The following is a 16,995-nucleotide window of genomic DNA, read 5'->3' as shown; positions in this document are numbered from 1 at the left end:
CTGCCACGTGGATGCCCATCTTGTACCCACAATCTTGTACCCACGTGTCCCGTAATCCCCGTAGCGTAAACAGCGTCCCATCATCAGCGTCCCGTCAACACAGGAATGATTGCGGTCCCACTGAGTGAAGGTCATACCGGTATCCTACCGGTATACGGCAGCTGCCCGAGGCGCCTTCTTGACAACACTCCCACTCGACTCGACAGCGATTGCACCTTGGATCCCGAGCTTGCTCCGAAGCACACTGAACTGCGTTGCAGGAATTGCCTTCGTCATCATGTCCGCCAGCATGTCCGTTGTCGAAACATACTGCAGCACCACTTGACCGTCTTCCACCTTCTCGCGCACGAAGTGGTAGCGAATGTCGATGTGCTTGGTGCGCTTGTGGAACTGCGGGTTCTTGGCCAACGCGATGGAGCCTTGGTTGTCCTCGTAGATCTTGACCGCTTCATCGCTTGCCATCTCGCCGAGCTCGCACAGGAACACCTTGAGCCACACTGCCTCTTGTGTCGCCTCCGATAGCGCCATGTACTCTGCTTCCGTCGAAGACAGCGCCACCGTCCGCTGCTTCTTGCTCCTCCAGCTGATGCATCCGCCGTTCATCATGAACGCGTAGCCGCTTGTGCTCCGTCGAGACTCGATGTCGCCGGCCCAGTCCGCATCCGAATAGCCTTGAAGTCCATCGTTGCAGCTTGCTTGAAATTCGATGCCGTGCGTCTTAGTGCCTTGAATGTACCTGAACACCCTCTTGAGCGCCTGCCAGTGCGTCGGACACGGGTCCGCTGCAAACTGGCTCAGCACTCCCACTGCAGCTGCCAGGTCCGGACGAGTGCCTACCATGAGGTACATGAGGCATCCCACCGCGTTCCGGTATGGCACGTTGACCATGGTCTCGTCGTGTTTGCAGCCGCCCTCGCACATGGCCTTCGTCAGCTTGAGACCCGGATCCTGTGGCGTCTTGACAGGGTTGCTCTTGTCCATGCTGAACTTCTGCAGGATGTCTTTGGCGAACTTGGTCTGCCGCATCGACATCTTCCCAGTCACCACGTCTTGCTCGATCTCCATCCCGAGGAAGTACTTGAGCTGACCCATGTCCGTCATCTCGAAGCGGTGACTGAGCGCCTGCTTGGTGTCGAGGAGCATCTTGTCGCTGCTGCTGGCGAGGACCAAGTCGTCGACGTACAGCGCCACGAAGATCATGTCTTGGCCGTCACGCTTCAGGTAGATGCAGTGGTCCGACTCGCACTTCTTGAACCCCAGCTTGAGCATGAAGTCGTCGATGGTCTGGTTCCACATGCGCGGCGACTGCTTCAGTCCGTACAGCGACCGCTTGAGCTTGCACACGTGGTCCGGGTGGTCTTCGTCCACATAGCCATCGGGCTGTGCCATGTAGATGTCTTCGTCCAGCACACCGTTGAGGAACGCAGTCTTGACATCCATCTGGTGCAGCTTGAGACCATACTTGGCAGCCAGACTCAGTACGATCCGGATGGACGTGAACTTGGCCACTGGTGCGAAGGTCTCGTCGTAGTCGATGCCGTACTTCTGCGAAAACCCCTTGGCCACCAGTCGCGCCTTGAACCGCTCAATCTCTCCAGCTTGGTTCTCCTTCACGCGAAACACCCATCTGCAGCCGATCGCCTTGCGTCCCTTCGGCAGTGGTACGACATCCCACGTGTCGTTCTTGAGCAGCGAGTCACACTCCGAGTCGCACGCCTCCTTCCACTTGACTGCGTCGCTGGATTCCATCGCCGACTTGAACGTGGTCGGCATTTCTCCCACTGAATCCACGACGTACGCAGCTTCGAAGTCTTGGCTTTCTTGAGCCGCAGCAGACATCTCGTCCAGCGTCTGGTGTCGACTCTGCGACGCATACCGCTTGGCACTTGGAACCTCCGTGGCTTCCTCCAGCGACTGCGTCCGCGGGTGTCGCTTGTTGCCGGGCCCGAAGTCTTCATCCCGCGCAGCTTCCTCTTCTTCCTCTTCTTCGTTGTCGTCTTCATCCGACTGCGACGAATCTTGATCCGTCGTCTCTTCATCTTGAATGACCACCACCTCCCTCTGATGGTAGTCGCGTCTCCCACTGTCGAAGACGTCTTCCATGAACTGCGCGTCGCGGCTCACCAGCACGCGACTGCTCTCCAGTTCTTCGAATCGATACGCTTTCTCGTGCTCCGAGTACCCCAGGAACCGACAGCGCACCGACCGAGCGTCGAACTTGGTGCGCTTCGCCTTCGGCACGTGCACATACGCGTGGCAACCGAACACTTTCAGGTTCGCCAGCAGCGGCTTCTTGCCCGTCCAAACTTGGTGCGGAGACTTGTCGTGGCTGACGGCGCGTGTCGGACACCGATTGCGGAGGAACGTAGCCGTCATCACCGCTTCGCCCCAATACGTCTTGGGCAAACCGGCATGTTCCAGCATGCAGCGCGCACACTCCACCAACGTCCGGTTCATCCGCTCGGCCACTCCGTTCAGCTGAGGCGTGTACGGCGGAGTGAACTTCTGCACGATACCGCGGTCCGCACAAAACTTGGCCATCGCACCGGAGGTGTACTCACCACCGTTGTCGCTCCGGAGTGTCTTCACGCGCTTGCCGGTCTGAGTTTCAGCAAACGCCACAAACTCCGCGAACTTGGCAGCCACCTCGGACTTGTTCCTCAGCAAATACACCACGCAGAAGTGCGACTTGTCGTCGATGAACGTGACGAAGTAGCGCTTGCCCCCAAACGTTGGCGTCTGCATGGGGCCGCACACATCGCTGTGAACCACCTCCAGCACGTGCTTGGCACGGTTCGGGGACGACTTCATGTAGCTCACTCGCGTTTGCTTGCCGAGTGCACACCCGTCGCACAGCTCCCACTGCTTCACCGACGTCATGTCGATGCCAACACCGTAGCTCTTCTTGACGATGGCGTCTAGACCGCCATGGCCAATGTGACCAAGTCGGAGGTGCCAGAGGTACGACGTGGTGTCCCCTTGGCGATCCTTCGAACTTGCCGCATTGGCCTCGTCAGGCATCATCGGAGTCATGCACAGCTTGAACAGCCCTTTGCCCTCACGAGCGCCGAGCTGCCACTTGAGACCCTTGTTGTCCGCGAAGCACCCGTCGCTCTCGAAGGTCACTGGCCCGACGTCCTTGGTGAAGCGGCCGACCGAAAACAGGTTGCTGTTGTCAAGAAGGCGCCTCGGGCAGCTGCCGTATACCGGTAGGATACCGGTATGACCTTCACTCAGTGGGACCGCAATCATTCCTGTGTTGACGGGACGCTGATGATGGGACGCGGGACACTGATGATGGGACGCTGTTTACGCTACGGGGATTACGGGACACGTGGGTACAAGATTGTGGGTACAAGATGGGCATCCACGTGGCAGTCGCTGACTGGCTGAAGCAACTCAGTATCCGGTAAGGAATCCAGTAGAGTGTATCCAGTAGAGAATCCAGTAGGCTTAGAGGTAGCAAGGGAGTTTGCGAACTAAGGACCTAAATCAATCACTTTGCATTTTGCCATCAAGCGACCAAGCCTTTTGGTTATGAGCCCAAGCCCCGTCTTCCCTGCCCAAGACCCCGACTACGCCTTCGCCATGGACGCCACCCCGACCGCGACCGCCCGCATCAACAAGTTCAACGGAACCAACTTCCACACGTGGAAGTTCAAGATGCAGATGGTGCTCGAGGAGCGCGAACTGTGGGAAGTGACGAGTGGGGAAGTGAAGCTGGAGCACTGCACGACCACGGCGGATCAAGCGACGTTCAAGAGGAAGTCGCGTAAGGCGCTGGCGATCATCTGTCTCGCGATGGAGGACTCGCAGCTGCCGCTGGTTCGCTCGGCCAAGGACGCGCATGATGCATGGTCAAGACTGGAAGGACACTTCGAGAAGAAGAGTTTGGCCAACAAGCTCTTTCTTCGTCGGCGTTTCTTCACGACGATGATGGACGAAGGTGATGATGTGCTGGAGCACATCAACAAGCTCAAGACGCTGGCGGAGCAGCTCGACGCGGTTGGCGCTCCGGTCAGCGAGGACGACTTGGTGATCACGCTTCTGGGCAGTCTGAGCGAGTCGTACCAGTTCCTGATCACGGCGTTGGAGTCGAGAGCCGACTCGCTGTCGTGGGAACTCGTGACGTCTCGGCTGCTGCATGAGGACATGAAGCGCAAGGAACAAGGTGGCGGCGGCGTCGACGGAGCCGCGCACGGTCAAGGTCAAGCGTTCATGACGAGAGACAGCAAGCGTAAGGGTCGACCGGTGAAGAAGACCGGGGCGTGCCACAACTGCGGCAAACAAGGACATTGGATCGCGGAGTGTCCCTCGCGGGTCCAGAATGACGCTGAGCGATATCGGTCGCAGCGTGCGAACGTCGCGCAGGACGAAGAAGATCCTGGCGACTACCTTTTCTCGGTTGGTCGTACGAGCAGTACCGCCAAGCCGAGTGACATGTGGCAAAAGGCTTGGTCGCTTGATGGCAAAATGCAAAGTGATTGATTTAGGTCCTTAGTTCGCAAACTCCCTTGCTACCTCTAAGCGTACTGGATTCTCTACTGGATACACTCTACTGGATTCCTTACCGGATACTGAGTTGCTTCAGCCAGTCAGCGACTGCCACGTGGATGCCCATCTTGTACCCACAATCTTGTACCCACGTGTCCCGTAATCCCCGTAGCGTAAACAGCGTCCCATCATCAGCGTCCCGTCAACACAGGAATGATTGCGGTCCCACTGAGTGAAGGTCATACCGGTATCCTACCGGTATACGGCAGCTGCCCGAGGCGCCTTCTTGACAACACTCCCACTCGACTCGACAGCGATTGCACCTTGGATCCCGAGCTTGCTCCGAAGCACACTGAACTGCGTTGCAGGAATTGCCTTCGTCATCATGTCCGCCAGCATGTCCGTTGTCGAAACATACTGCAGCACCACTTGACCGTCTTCCACCTTCTCGCGCACGAAGTGGTAGCGAATGTCGATGTGCTTGGTGCGCTTGTGGAACTGCGGGTTCTTGGCCAACGCGATGGAGCCTTGGTTGTCCTCGTAGATCTTGACCGCTTCATCGCTTGCCATCTCGCCGAGCTCGCACAGGAACACCTTGAGCCACACTGCCTCTTGTGTCGCCTCCGATAGCGCCATGTACTCGGCCTCCGTTGAAGACAGCGCCACCGTCCGCTGCTTCTTGCTCTTCCAGCTGATGCATCCGCCGTTCATCATGAACGCGTAGCCGCTTGTGCTCCGTCTTGACTCGATGTCGCCGGCCCAGTCCGCATCCGAATAGCCGCACATACCAAGGCTGTCTTCCCGTGAGAACTCGAGTCCATGCGTAGGCGTCGCTTGGAGGTACCGCAGCACACGCTTGAGGGCCTGCCAATGCGTCGGACACGGGTCGGCAGAGAACTGGCTCAGCACTCCCACTGCAGCAGCGAGGTCCGGACGCGTTGCCACCATCAAGTACATGAGAGCACCGACGGCACTCCGATACGGCACGTTCTTCATCGTGTCTTCATGCTGGCAGCCACCCTCACACATGTTCTTGGTCAGCTTGAGTCCGGGGTCTTGCGGCGTCTTCACAGGCTTGCTGTCTTGCATGCCGAACTTGGTCAGGATGGACTTGAGAAACTTGGTCTGCCGCACCGTCACTTTTCCGGAGTCGCGGTCGTTCTTGATCTCCATCCCGAGGAAGTACTCCAGCTCGCCGAGGTCCGTCATCTCAAACCGCTTGCTCAACGCGTGCTTGGTCGATTCCAACAGCTCGTCGTTGCTGCTAGCGAGGACCAAGTCGTCGACGTACAGCGCCACGAAGATCATGTCTTGGCCGTCACGCTTCAGGTAGACGCAGTGGTCGGACTCGCACTTCTTGAACCCCAGCTTGAGCATGAAGTCGTCGATGGTCTGGTTCCACATGCGCGGCGACTGCTTCAGTCCGTACAGCGACCGCTTGAGCTTGCACACGTGGTCCGGGTGGTCCTCGTCCACATAGCCATCGGCTGTGCCATGTAGATGTCTTCGTCCAGCACACCGTTGAGGAACGCAGTCTTGACATCCATCTGGTGCAGCTTGAGACCATACTTGGCAGCCAGACTCAGTACGATCCGGATGGACGTGAACTTGGCCACGGGTGCGAAGGTCTCGTCGTAGTCGATGCCGTACTTCTGCGAAAACCCCTTGGCCACCAGTCGCGCCTTGAACCGCTCAATCTCTCCAGCTTGGTTCTCCTTCACGCGAAACACCCATCTGCAGCCGATCGCCTTGCGTCCCTTCGGCAGTGGTACGACATCCCACGTGTCGTTCTTGAGCAGCGAGTCACACTCCGAGTCGCACGCCTCCTTCCACTTGACTGCGTCGCTGGATTCCATCGCCGACTTGAACGTGGTCGGCATTTCTCCCACTGAATCCACGACGTACGCAGCTTCGAAGTCTTGACTTTCTTGAGCCGCAGCAGACATCTCGTCCAGAGTCTGGTGTCGACTCTGCGACGCATACCGCTTGGCACTTGGAACCTCCGTGGCTTCCTCCAGTGACTGCGTCCGCGGGTGTCGCTTGTTGCCGGGCCCGAAGTCTTCGTCCCGCGCAGCTTCCTCTTCTTCCTCTTCTTCGTTGTCGTCTTCATCCGACTGCGACGAATCTTGATCCGTCCTGTCTTCATCTTGAATGACCACCACCTCCCTCTGATGGTAGTCACGTCTCCCACCGTCGAAAACGTCTTCCATGAACTGCGCGTCGCGGCTCACCAGCACGCGACTGCTCTCCAGTTCTTCGAATCGATACGCTTTCTCGTGCTCCGAGTACCCCAGGAACCGACAGCGCACCGACCGAGCGTCGAACTTGGTGCGCTTCGCCTTCGGCACGTGCACATACGCGTGGCAACCGAACACTTTCAGGTTCGCCAGCAGCGGCTTCTTGCCCGTCCAAACTTGGTGCGGAGACTTGTCGTGGCTGACGGCGCGTGTCGGACACCGATTGCGGAGGAACGTAGCCGTCATCACCGCTTCACCCCAATACGTCTTGGGCAATCCGGCATGTTCCAGCATGCAGCGCGCACACTCCACCAACGTCCGGTTCATCCGCTCGGCCACTCCGTTCAGCTGAGGCGTGTACGGCGGAGTGAATTTCTGCACGATACCACGGTCCGCACAGAACTTGGCCATCGCGCCGGAAGTGTACTCGCCACCGTTGTCGCTCCGGAGTGTCTGCACGCGCTTGCCGGTCTGAGTTTCAGCAAACGCCACAAACTCCGCGAACTTGGCAGCCACCTCGGACTTGTTCCTCAGCAAGTACACGACGCAGAAGTGCGACTTGTCGTCGATGAACGTGACGAAGTAGCGCTTGCCCCCAAACGTTGGCGTCTGCATGGGGCCGCACACATCGCTGTGAACCACCTCCAGCACGTGCTTGGCACGGTTCGGGGACGACTTCATGTAGCTCACTCGCGTTTGCTTGCCGAGTGCACACCCGTCGCACAGCTCCCACTGCTTCACCGACGTCATGTCGATGCCAACACCGTAGCTCTTCTTGACGATGGCGTCTAGACCGCCATGGCCAATGTGACCAAGTCGGAGGTGCCAGAGGTACGACGTGGTGTCCCCTTGGCGATCCTTCGAACTTGCCGCATTGGCCTCGTCAGGCATCATCGGAGTCATGCACAGCTTGAACAGCCCTTTGCCCTCACGAGCGCCGAGCTGCCACTTGAGACCCTTGTTGTCCGCGAAGCACCCGTCGCTCTCGAAGGTCACTGGCCCGACGTCCTTGGTGAAGCGGCCGACCGAAAACAGGTTGCGCGACAGCTTCGGGATATGCCACACATTCGTGAGCACACCCTTCTTCATGCCGCGCGGCGTCTTCATCGACATGACAATGTCGCCGGTCCCCACCGCCTGAACCACACCGTCGTCCGCGAGATGCACGTCCACCGGAGCCATCGTCTTGTAGTTCCTCATGTACGTCTTGGAACTCGTCATGTGCTGCGTCGCACCCGAGTCGACCAGCCACATGTCACTCGGCTTGGCGGTACTGCTCGTACGACCAACCGAGAAAAGGTAGTCGCCAGGATCTTCTTCGTCCTGCGCGACGTTCGCACGCTGCGACCGATATCGCTCAGCGTCGTTCTGGACCCGCGAGGGACACTCCGCGATCCAATGTCCTTGTTTGCCGCAGTTGTGGCACGCGCCGGTCTTCTTCACCGGTCGGCCCTTGCGCTTGTTGTCTCTCGTCATGAACGCTTGACCTTGGCCGTGCGCGGCTCCGTCGACGCCGCCGCCACCTTGTTCCTTGCGCTTCATGTCCTCATGCAGCAGCCGAGACGTCACGAGTTCCCACGACAGCGAGTCGGCTCTCGACTCCAACGCCGTGATCAGGAACTGGTACGACTCGCTCAGACTGCCCAGAAGCGTGATCACCAAGTCGTCCTCGCTGACCGGAGCGCCAACCGCGTCGAGCTGCTCCGCCAGTGTCTTGAGCTTGTTGATGTGCTCCAGCACATCATCACCTTCGTCCATCATCGTCGTGAAGAAACGCCGACGAAGAAAGAGCTTGTTGGCCAAACTCTTCTTCTCGAAGTGTCCTTCCAGTCTTGACCATGCATCATGCGCGTCCTTGGCCGAGCGAACCAGCGGCAGCTGCGAGTCCTCCATCGCGAGACAGATGATCGCCAGCGCCTTACGCGACTTCCTCTTGAACGTCGCTTGATCCGCCGTGGTCGTGCAGTGCTCCAGCTTCACTTCCCCACTCGTCACTTCCCACAGTTCGCGCTCCTCGAGCACCATCTGCATCTTGAACTTCCACGTGTGGAAGTTGGTTCCGTTGAACTTGTTGATGCGGGCGGTCGTGGTCGGGGTGGCGTCCATGGCGAAGGCGTAGTCGGGGTCTTGGGCAGGGAAGACGGGGCTTGGGCTCATAACCAAAAGGCTTGGTCGCTTGATGGCAAAATGCAAAGTGATTGATTTAGGTCCTTAGTTCGCAAACTCCCTTGCTACCTCTAAGCCTACTGGATTCTCTACTGGATACACTCTACTGGATTCCTTACCGGATACTGAGTTGCTTCAGCCAGTCAGCGACTGCCACGTGGATGCCCATCTTGTACCCACAATCTTGTACCCACGTGTCCCGTAATCCCCGTAGCGTAAACAGCGTCCCATCATCAGTGTCCCGCGTCCCATCATCAGCGTCCCGTCAACACAGGAATGATTGCGGTCCCACTGAGTGAAGGTCATACCGGTATCCTACCGGTATCCCGCAGCTGCCCGAGGCGCCTTCTTGACAACACGGCAGTGGTACGACATCCCACGTGTCGTTCTTGAGCAGCGAGTCACACTCCGAGTCGCACGCCTCCTTCCACTTGACTGCGTCGCTGGATTCCATCGCCGACTTGAACGTGGTCGGCATTTCTCCCACTGAATCCACGACGTACGCAGCTTCGAAGTCTTGACTTTCTTGAGCCGCAGCAGACATCTCGTCCAGAGTCTGGTGTCGACTCTGCGACGCATACCGCTTGGCACTTGGAACCTCCGTGGCTTCCTCCAGTGACTGCGTCCGCGGGTGTCGCTTGTTGCCGGGCCCGAAGTCTTCGTCCCGCGCAGCTTCCTCTTCTTCCTCTTCTTCGTTGTCGTCTTCATCCGACTGCGACGAATCTTGATCCGTCGTCTCTTCATCTTGAATGACCACCACCTCCCTCTGATGGTAGTCGCGTCTCCCACCGTCGAAGACGTCTTCCATGAACTGCGCGTCGCGGCTCACCAGCACGCGACTGCTCTCCAGTTCTTCGAATCGATACGCTTTCTCGTGCTCCGAGTACCCCAGGAACCGACAGCGCACCGACCGAGCGTCGAACTTGGTGCGCTTCGCCTTCGGCACGTGCACATACGCGTGGCAACCGAACACTTTCAGGTTCGCCAGCAGCGGCTTCTTGCCCGTCCAAACTTGGTGCGGAGACTTGTCGTGGCTGACGGCGCGTGTCGGACACCGATTACGGAGGAACGCAGCCGTCATCACCGCTTCACCCCAATACGTCTTGGGCAATCCGGCATGTTCCAGCATGCAGCGCGCACACTCCACCAACGTTCGGTTCATCCGCTCGGCGACTCTGTTCAGCTGAGGCGTGTACGGCGGAGTGAACTTCTGCACGATACCGCGGTCCGCACAGAACTTGGCCATCGCACCGGAGGTGTACTCGCCACCGTTGTCGCTTCGGAGTGTCTGCACGCGCTTGCCGGTCTGAGTTTCAGCAAACGCCACAAACTCCGCGAATTTGGCAGCCACCTCGGACTTGTTCCTCAGCAAGTACACGACGCAGAAGTGCGACTTGTCGTCGATGAACGTGACGAAGTAGCGCTTGCCCCCAAACGTTGGCGTCTGCATGGGGCCGCACACATCGCTGTGAACCACCTCCAGCACGTGCTTGGCACGGTTCGGGGACGACTTCATGTAGCTCACTCGCGTTTGCTTGCCGAGTGCACACCCGTCGCACAGCTCCCACTGCTTCACCGACGTCATGTCGATGCCAACACCGTAGCTCTTCTTGACGATGGCGTCTAGACCGCCATGGCCAATGTGACCAAGTCGGAGGTGCCAGAGGTACGACGTGGTGTCCCCTTGGCGATCCTTCGAACTTGCCGCATTGGCCTCGTCAGGCATCATCGGAGTCATGCACAGCTTGAACAGCCCTTTGCCCTCACGAGCGCCGAGCTGCCACTTGAGACCCTTGTTGTCCGCGAAGCACCCGTCGCTCTCGAAGGTCACTGGCCCGACGTCCTTGGTGAAGCGGCCGACCGAAAACAGGTTGCGCGACAGCTTCGGGATATGCCACACATTCGTGAGCACACCCTTCTTCATGCCGCGCGGCGTCTTCATCGACATGACAATGTCGCCGGTCCCCACCGCCTGAACCACACCGTCGTCCGCGAGATGCACGTCCACCGGAGCCATCGTCTTGTAGTTCCTCATGTACGTCTTGGAACTCGTCATGTGCTGCGTCGCACCCGAGTCGACCAGCCACATGTCACTCGGCTTGGCGGTACTGCTCGTACGACCAACCGAGAAAAGGTAGTCGCCAGGATCTTCTTCGTCCTGCGCGACGTTCGCACGCTGCGACCGATATCGCTCAGCGTCGTTCTGGACCCGCGAGGGACACTCCGCGATCCAATGTCCTTGTTTGCCGCAGTTGTGGCACGCGCCGGTCTTCTTCACCGGTCGGCCCTTGCGCTTGTTGTCTCTCGTCATGAACGCTTGACCTTGGCCGTGCGCGGCTCCGTCGACGCCGCCGCCACCTTGTTCCTTGCGCTTCATGTCCTCATGCAGCAGCCGAGACGTCACGAGTTCCCACGACAGCGAGTCGGCTCTCGACTCCAACGCCGTGATCAGGAACTGGTACGACTCGCTCAGACTGCCCAGAAGCGTGATCACCAAGTCGTCCTCGCTGACCGGAGCGCCAACCGCGTCGAGCTGCTCCGCCAGCGTCTTGAGCTTGTTGATGTGCTCCAGCACATCATCACCTTCGTCCATCATCGTCGTGAAGAAACGCCGACGAAGAAAGAGCTTGTTGGCCAAACTCTTCTTCTCGAAGTGTCCTTCCAGTCTTGACCATGCATCATGCGCGTCCTTGGCCGAGCGAACCAGCGGCAGCTGCGAGTCCTCCATCGCGAGACAGATGATCGCCAGCGCCTTACGCGACTTCCTCTTGAACGTCGCTTGATCCGCCGTGGTCGTGCAGTGCTCCAGCTTCACTTCCCCACTCGTCACTTCCCACAGTTCGCGCTCCTCGAGCACCATCTGCATCTTGAACTTCCACGTGTGGAAGTTGGTTCCGTTGAACTTGTTGATGCGGGCGGTCGTGGTCGGGGTGGCGTCCATGGCGAAGGCGTAGTCGGGGTCTTGGGCAGGGAAGACGGGGCTTGGGCTCATAACCAAAAGGCTTGGTCGCTTGATGGCAAAATGCAAAGTGATTGATTTAGGTCCTTAGTTCGCAAACTCCCTTGCTACCTCTAAGCCTACTGGATTCTCTACTGGATACACTCTACTGGATTCCTTACCGGATACTGAGTTGCTTCAGCCAATCAGCGACTGCCACGTGGATGCCCATCTTGTACCCACAATCTTGTACCCACGTGTCCCGTAATCCCCGTAGCGTAAACAGCGTCCCATCATCAGTGTCCCGCGTCCCATCATCAGCGTCCCGTCAACACAGGAATGATTGCGGTCCCACTGAGTGAAGGTCATACCGGTATCCTACCGGTATACGGCAGCTGCCCGAGGCGCCTTCTTGACAACAGTGGCTGGTCGACTCGGGTGCGACGCAGCACATGACGAGTTCCAAGACGTACATGAGGAACTACAAGACGATGGCTCCGGTGGACGTGCATCTCGCGGACGACGGTGTGGTTCAGGCGGTGGGGACCGGCGACATTGTCATGTCGATGAAGACGCCGCGCGGCATGAAGAAGGGTGTGCTCACGAATGTGTGGCATATCCCGAAGCTGTCGCGCAACCTGTTTTCGGTCGGCCGCTTCACCAAGGACGTCGGGCCAGTGACCTTCGAGAGCGACGGGTGCTTCGCGGACAACAAGGGTCTCAAGTGGCAGCTCGGCGCTCGTGAGGGCAAAGGGCTGTTCAAGCTGTGCATGACTCCGATGATGCCTGACGAGGCCAATGCGGCAAGTTCGAAGGATCGCCAAGGGGACACCACGTCATACCTCTGGCACCTCCGACTTGGTCACATTGGCCATGGCGGTCTAGACGCCATCGTCAAGAAGAGCTACGGTGTTGGCATCGACATGACGTCGGTGAAGCAGTGGGAGCTGTGCGACGGGTGTGCACTCGGCAAGCAAACGCGAGTGAGCTACATGAAGTCGTCCCCGAACCGTGCGAAGCACGTGCTGGAGGTGGTTCACAGCGATGTGTGCGGCCCCATGCAGACGCCAACGTTTGGGGGCAAGCGCTACTTCGTCACGTTCATCGACGACAAGTCGCACTTTTGCGTGGTGTACTTGCTGAGGAACAAGTCCGAGGTGGCTGCCAAGTTCGCGGAGTTTGTGGCGTTTGCTGAAACTCAGACCGGCAAGCGCGTGCAGACACTCCGGAGCGACAACGGTGGCGAGTACACTTCCGGCGCGATGGCCAAGTTCTGTGCGGACCGTGGTATCGTGCAGAAGTTCACTCCGCCGTACACGCCTCAGCTGAACGGAGTCGCCGAGCGGATGAACCGGACGTTGGTGGAGTGTGCGCGCTGCATGCTGGAACATGCCGGATTGCCCAAGACGTATTGGGGTGAAGCGGTGATGACGGCTACGTTCCTCCGTAATCGGTGTCCGACACGCGCCGTCAGCCACGACAAGTCTCCGCACCAAGTTTGGACGGGCAAGAAGCCGCTGCTGGCCAATCTCAAGGTGTTCGGTTGCCACGCGTATGTGCACGTGCCGAAGGCGAAGCGCACCAAGTTCGACGCTCGGTCGGTGCGCTGTCGGTTCCTGGGGTACTCGGAGCACGAGAAAGCGTATCGATTCGAAGAACTGGAGAGCAGTCGCGTGCTGGTGAGCCGCGACGCGCAGTTCATGGAAGACGTCTTCGACGGTGGGAGACGCGACTACCATCAGAGGGAGGTGGTGGTCATTCAAGATGAAGAGACGACGGATCAAGATTCGTCGCAGTCGGATGAAGACGACAACGAAGAAGAGGAAGAAGAGGAAGCTGCGCGGGACGAAGACTTCGGGCCCGGCAACAAGCGACACCCGCGGACGCAGTCACTGGAGGAAGCCACGGAGGTTCCAAGTGCCAAGCGGTATGCGTCGCAGAGTCGACACCAGACTCTGGACGAGATGTCTGCTGCGGCTCAAGAAAGTCAAGACTTCGAAGCTGCGTACGTCGTGGATTCAGTGGGAGAAATGCCGACCACGTTCAAGTCGGCGATGGAATCCAGCGACGCAGTCAAGTGGAAGGAGGCGTGCGACTCGGAGTGTGACTCGCTGCTCAAGAACGACACGTGGGATGTCGTACCACTACCGAAGGGACGCAAGGCGATCGGCTGCAGATGGGTGTTTCGCGTGAAGGAGAACCAAGCTGGAGAGATTGAGCGGTTCAAGGCGCGACTGGTGGCCAAGGGGTTTTCGCAGAAGTACGGCATCGACTACGACGAGACCTTCGCACCAGTGGCCAAGTTCACGTCCATCCGGATCGTACTGAGTCTAGCTGCCAAGTATGGTCTCAAGCTGCACCAGATGGATGTCAAGACTGCGTTCCTCAACGGTGTGCTGGACGAAGACATCTACATGGCACAGCCGGATGGCTATGTGGACGAAGACCACCCGGACCACGTGTGCAAGCTCAAGCGGTCGCTGTACGGACTGAAGCAGTCGCCGCGCATGTGGAACCAGACCATCGACGACTTCATGCTCAAGCTGGGGTTCAAGAAGTGCGAGTCCGACCACTGCGTCTACTTGAAGCGTGACGGCCAAGACATGATCTTCGTGGCGCTGTACGTCGACGACTTGGTCCTCGCTAGCAGCAACGACGAGCTGTTGGAATCGACCAAGCACGCGTTGAGCAAGCGGTTTGAGATGACGGACCTCGGCGAGCTGGAGTACTTCCTCGGGATGGAGATCAAGAACGACCGCGACTCCGGAAAAGTGACGGTGCGGCAGACCAAGTTTCTCAAGTCCATCCTGACCAAGTTTGGCATGCAAGACAGCAAGCCTGTGAAGACGCCGCAAGACCCCGGACTCAAGCTGACCAAGAACATGTGTGAGGGTGGCTGCCAGCATGAAGACACGATGAAGAACGTGCCGTATCGGAGTGCCGTCGGTGCTCTCATGTACTTGATGGTGGCAACGCGTCCGGACCTCGCTGCTGCAGTGGGAGTGCTGAGCCAGTTCTCTGCCGACCCGTGTCCGACGCATTGGCAGGCCCTCAAGCGTGTGCTGCGGTACCTCCAAGCGACGCCTACGCATGGACTCGAGTTCTCACGGGAAGACAGCCTTGGTATGTGCGGCTATTCGGATGCGGACTGGGCCGGCGACATCGAGTCAAGACGGAGCACAAGCGGCTACGCGTTCATGATGAACGGCGGATGCATCAGCTGGAGGAGCAAGAAGCAGCGGACGGTGGCGCTGTCTTCAACGGAGGCCGAGTACATGGCGCTATCGGAGGCGACACAAGAGGCAGTGTGGCTCAAGGTGTTCCTGTGCGAGCTCGGCGAGATGGCAAGCGATGAAGCGGTCAAGATCTACGAGGACAACCAAGGCTCCATCGCGTTGGCCAAGAACCCGCAGTTCCACAAGCGCACCAAGCACATCGACATTCGCTACCACTTCGTGCGCGAGAAGGTGGAAGACGGTCAAGTGGTGCTGCAGTATGTGTCGACAACGGACATGCTGGCGGACATGATGACGAAGGCGATCACTGCAGTGCAGTTCCAAGTTCTTCGGAGCAAGCTCGGGATCCAAGGTGCAATCGCTGTCGAGTCGAGTGGGAGTGTTGTCAAGAAGGCGCCTCGGGCAGCTGCCGTATACCGGTAGGATACCGGTATGACCTTCACTCAGTGGGACCGCAATCATTCCTGTGTTGACGGGACGCTGATGATGGGACGCGGGACACTGATGATGGGACGCTGTTTACGCTACGGGGATTACGGGACACGTGGGTACAAGATTGTGGGTACAAGATGGGCATCCACGTGGCAGTCGCTGATTGGCTGAAGCAACTCAGTATCCGGTAAGGAATCCAGTAGAGTGTATCCAGTAGAGAATCCAGTAGGCTTAGAGGTAGCAAGGGAGTTTGCGAACTAAGGACCTAAATCAATCACTTTGCATTTTGCCATCAAGCGACCAAGCCTTTTGTTGCGCGACAGCTTCGGGATATGCCACACATTCGTGAGCACACCCTTCTTCATGCCGCGCGGCGTCTTCATCGACATGACAATGTCGCCGGTCCCCACCGCCTGAACCACACCGTCGTCCGCGAGATGCACGTCCACCGGAGCCATCGTCTTGTAGTTCCTCATGTACGTCTTGGAACTCGTCATGTGCTGCGTCGCACCCGAGTCGACCAGCCACATGTCACTCGGCTTGGCGGTACTGCTCGTACGACCAACCGAGAAAAGGTAGTCGTCAGGATCTTCTTCGTCCTGCGCGACGTTCGCACGCTGCGACCGATATCGCTCAGCGTCGTTCTGGACCCGCGAGGGACACTCCGCGATCCAATGTCCTTGTTTGCCGCAGTTGTGGCACGCCCCGGTCTTCTTCACCGGTCGACCCTTACGCTTGCTGTCTCTCGTCATGAACGCTTGACCTTGACCGTGCGCGGCTCCGTCGACGCCGCCGCCACCTTGTTCCTTGCGCTTCATGTCCTCATGCAGCAGCCGAGACGTCACGAGTTCCCACGACAGCGAGTCGGCTCTCGACTCCAACGCCGTGATCAGGAACTGGTACGACTCGCTCAGACTGCCCAGAAGCGTGATCACCAAGTCGTCCTCGCTGACCGGAGCGCCAACCGCGTCGAGCTGCTCCGCCAGCGTCTTGAGCTTGTTGATGTGCTCCAGCACATCATCACCTTCGTCCATCATCGTCGTGAAGAAACGCCGACGAAGAAAGAGCTTGTTGGCCAAACTCTTCTTCTCGAAGTGTCCTTCCAGTCTTGACCATGCATCATGCGCGTCCTTGGCCGAGCGAACCAGCGGCAGCTGCGAGTCCTCCATCGCGAGACAGATGATCGCCAGCGCCTTACGCGACTTCCTCTTGAACGTCGCTTGATCCGCCGTGGTCGTGCAGTGCTCCAGCTTCACTTCCCCACTCGTCACTTCCCACAGTTCGCGCTCCTCGAGCACCATCTGCATCTTGAACTTCCACGTGTGGAAGTTGGTTCCGTTGAACTTGTTGATGCGGGCGGTCGTGGTCGGGGTGGCGTCCATGGCGAAGGCGTAGTCGGGGTCTTGGGCAGGGAAGACGGGGCTTGGGCTCATAACCAAAAGGCTTGGTCGCTTGATGGCAAAATGCAAAGTGATTGATTTAGGTCCTTAGT

General features: G+C 58.5%; 6 protein-coding genes across 6 annotated transcripts; 2 read left to right on the top strand and 4 right to left on the bottom strand.

Annotated features, from left to right (window-relative positions):
• Positions 1 to 144: 144 nt before the first annotated feature.
• On the bottom strand, positions 145 to 3,252 carry KRP23_14744 (Retrovirus-related Pol polyprotein from transposon TNT 1-94; the record flags this gene model as incomplete). The annotated part of the gene is made up of 1 exon (XM_067885601.1): positions 145 to 3,252. One exon carries the CDS (start codon positions 3,250 to 3,252, stop codon positions 145 to 147), a length of 3,108 nt encoding a protein of 1,035 aa, XP_067737253.1.
• A 285-nt stretch (positions 3,253 to 3,537) lies between these two features.
• Positions 3,538 to 4,488, top strand: KRP23_14743 (Retrovirus-related Pol polyprotein from transposon TNT 1-94; the record flags this gene model as incomplete). The annotated part of the gene is made up of 1 exon (XM_067885600.1): positions 3,538 to 4,488. The coding sequence occupies one exon, from the start codon at positions 3,538 to 3,540 to the stop codon at positions 4,486 to 4,488; it is 951 nt and encodes a 316-aa protein (XP_067737252.1).
• A 258-nt stretch (positions 4,489 to 4,746) lies between these two features.
• On the bottom strand, positions 4,747 to 8,888 carry KRP23_14742 (Retrovirus-related Pol polyprotein from transposon TNT 1-94; the record flags this gene model as incomplete). Its single annotated transcript, XM_067885597.1, has 2 exons — positions 4,747 to 5,981; positions 6,059 to 8,888. 2 exons carry the CDS (start codon positions 8,886 to 8,888, stop codon positions 4,747 to 4,749), a joined length of 4,065 nt encoding a protein of 1,354 aa, XP_067737251.1.
• A 274-nt stretch (positions 8,889 to 9,162) lies between these two features.
• On the bottom strand, positions 9,163 to 11,889 carry KRP23_14741 (Retrovirus-related Pol polyprotein from transposon TNT 1-94; the record flags this gene model as incomplete). Its single annotated transcript, XM_067885596.1, has 1 exon — positions 9,163 to 11,889. The coding sequence occupies one exon, from the start codon at positions 11,887 to 11,889 to the stop codon at positions 9,163 to 9,165; it is 2,727 nt and encodes a 908-aa protein (XP_067737250.1).
• Positions 11,890 to 12,287: 398 nt separating this feature from the next.
• On the top strand, positions 12,288 to 15,494 carry KRP23_14740 (Retrovirus-related Pol polyprotein from transposon TNT 1-94; the record flags this gene model as incomplete). Its single annotated transcript, XM_067885595.1, has 1 exon — positions 12,288 to 15,494. One exon carries the CDS (start codon positions 12,288 to 12,290, stop codon positions 15,492 to 15,494), a length of 3,207 nt encoding a protein of 1,068 aa, XP_067737249.1.
• A 266-nt stretch (positions 15,495 to 15,760) lies between these two features.
• On the bottom strand, positions 15,761 to 16,936 carry KRP23_14739 (Retrovirus-related Pol polyprotein from transposon TNT 1-94; the record flags this gene model as incomplete). Its single annotated transcript, XM_067885594.1, has 1 exon — positions 15,761 to 16,936. One exon carries the CDS (start codon positions 16,934 to 16,936, stop codon positions 15,761 to 15,763), a length of 1,176 nt encoding a protein of 391 aa, XP_067737248.1.
• Positions 16,937 to 16,995: the final 59 nt, after the last annotated feature.

This window comes from Phytophthora ramorum (genome assembly GCF_020800215.1).
Source record: "Phytophthora ramorum isolate Pr-102 chromosome Unknown Phyram_PR-102_s0022, whole genome shotgun sequence".
Taxonomy (NCBI): domain Eukaryota; phylum Oomycota; class Peronosporomycetes; order Peronosporales; family Peronosporaceae; genus Phytophthora; species Phytophthora ramorum.
The sequence above is the reverse complement of the archived record's forward strand: the minus strand, read 5'-3'. Positions and strand labels throughout refer to the sequence as shown.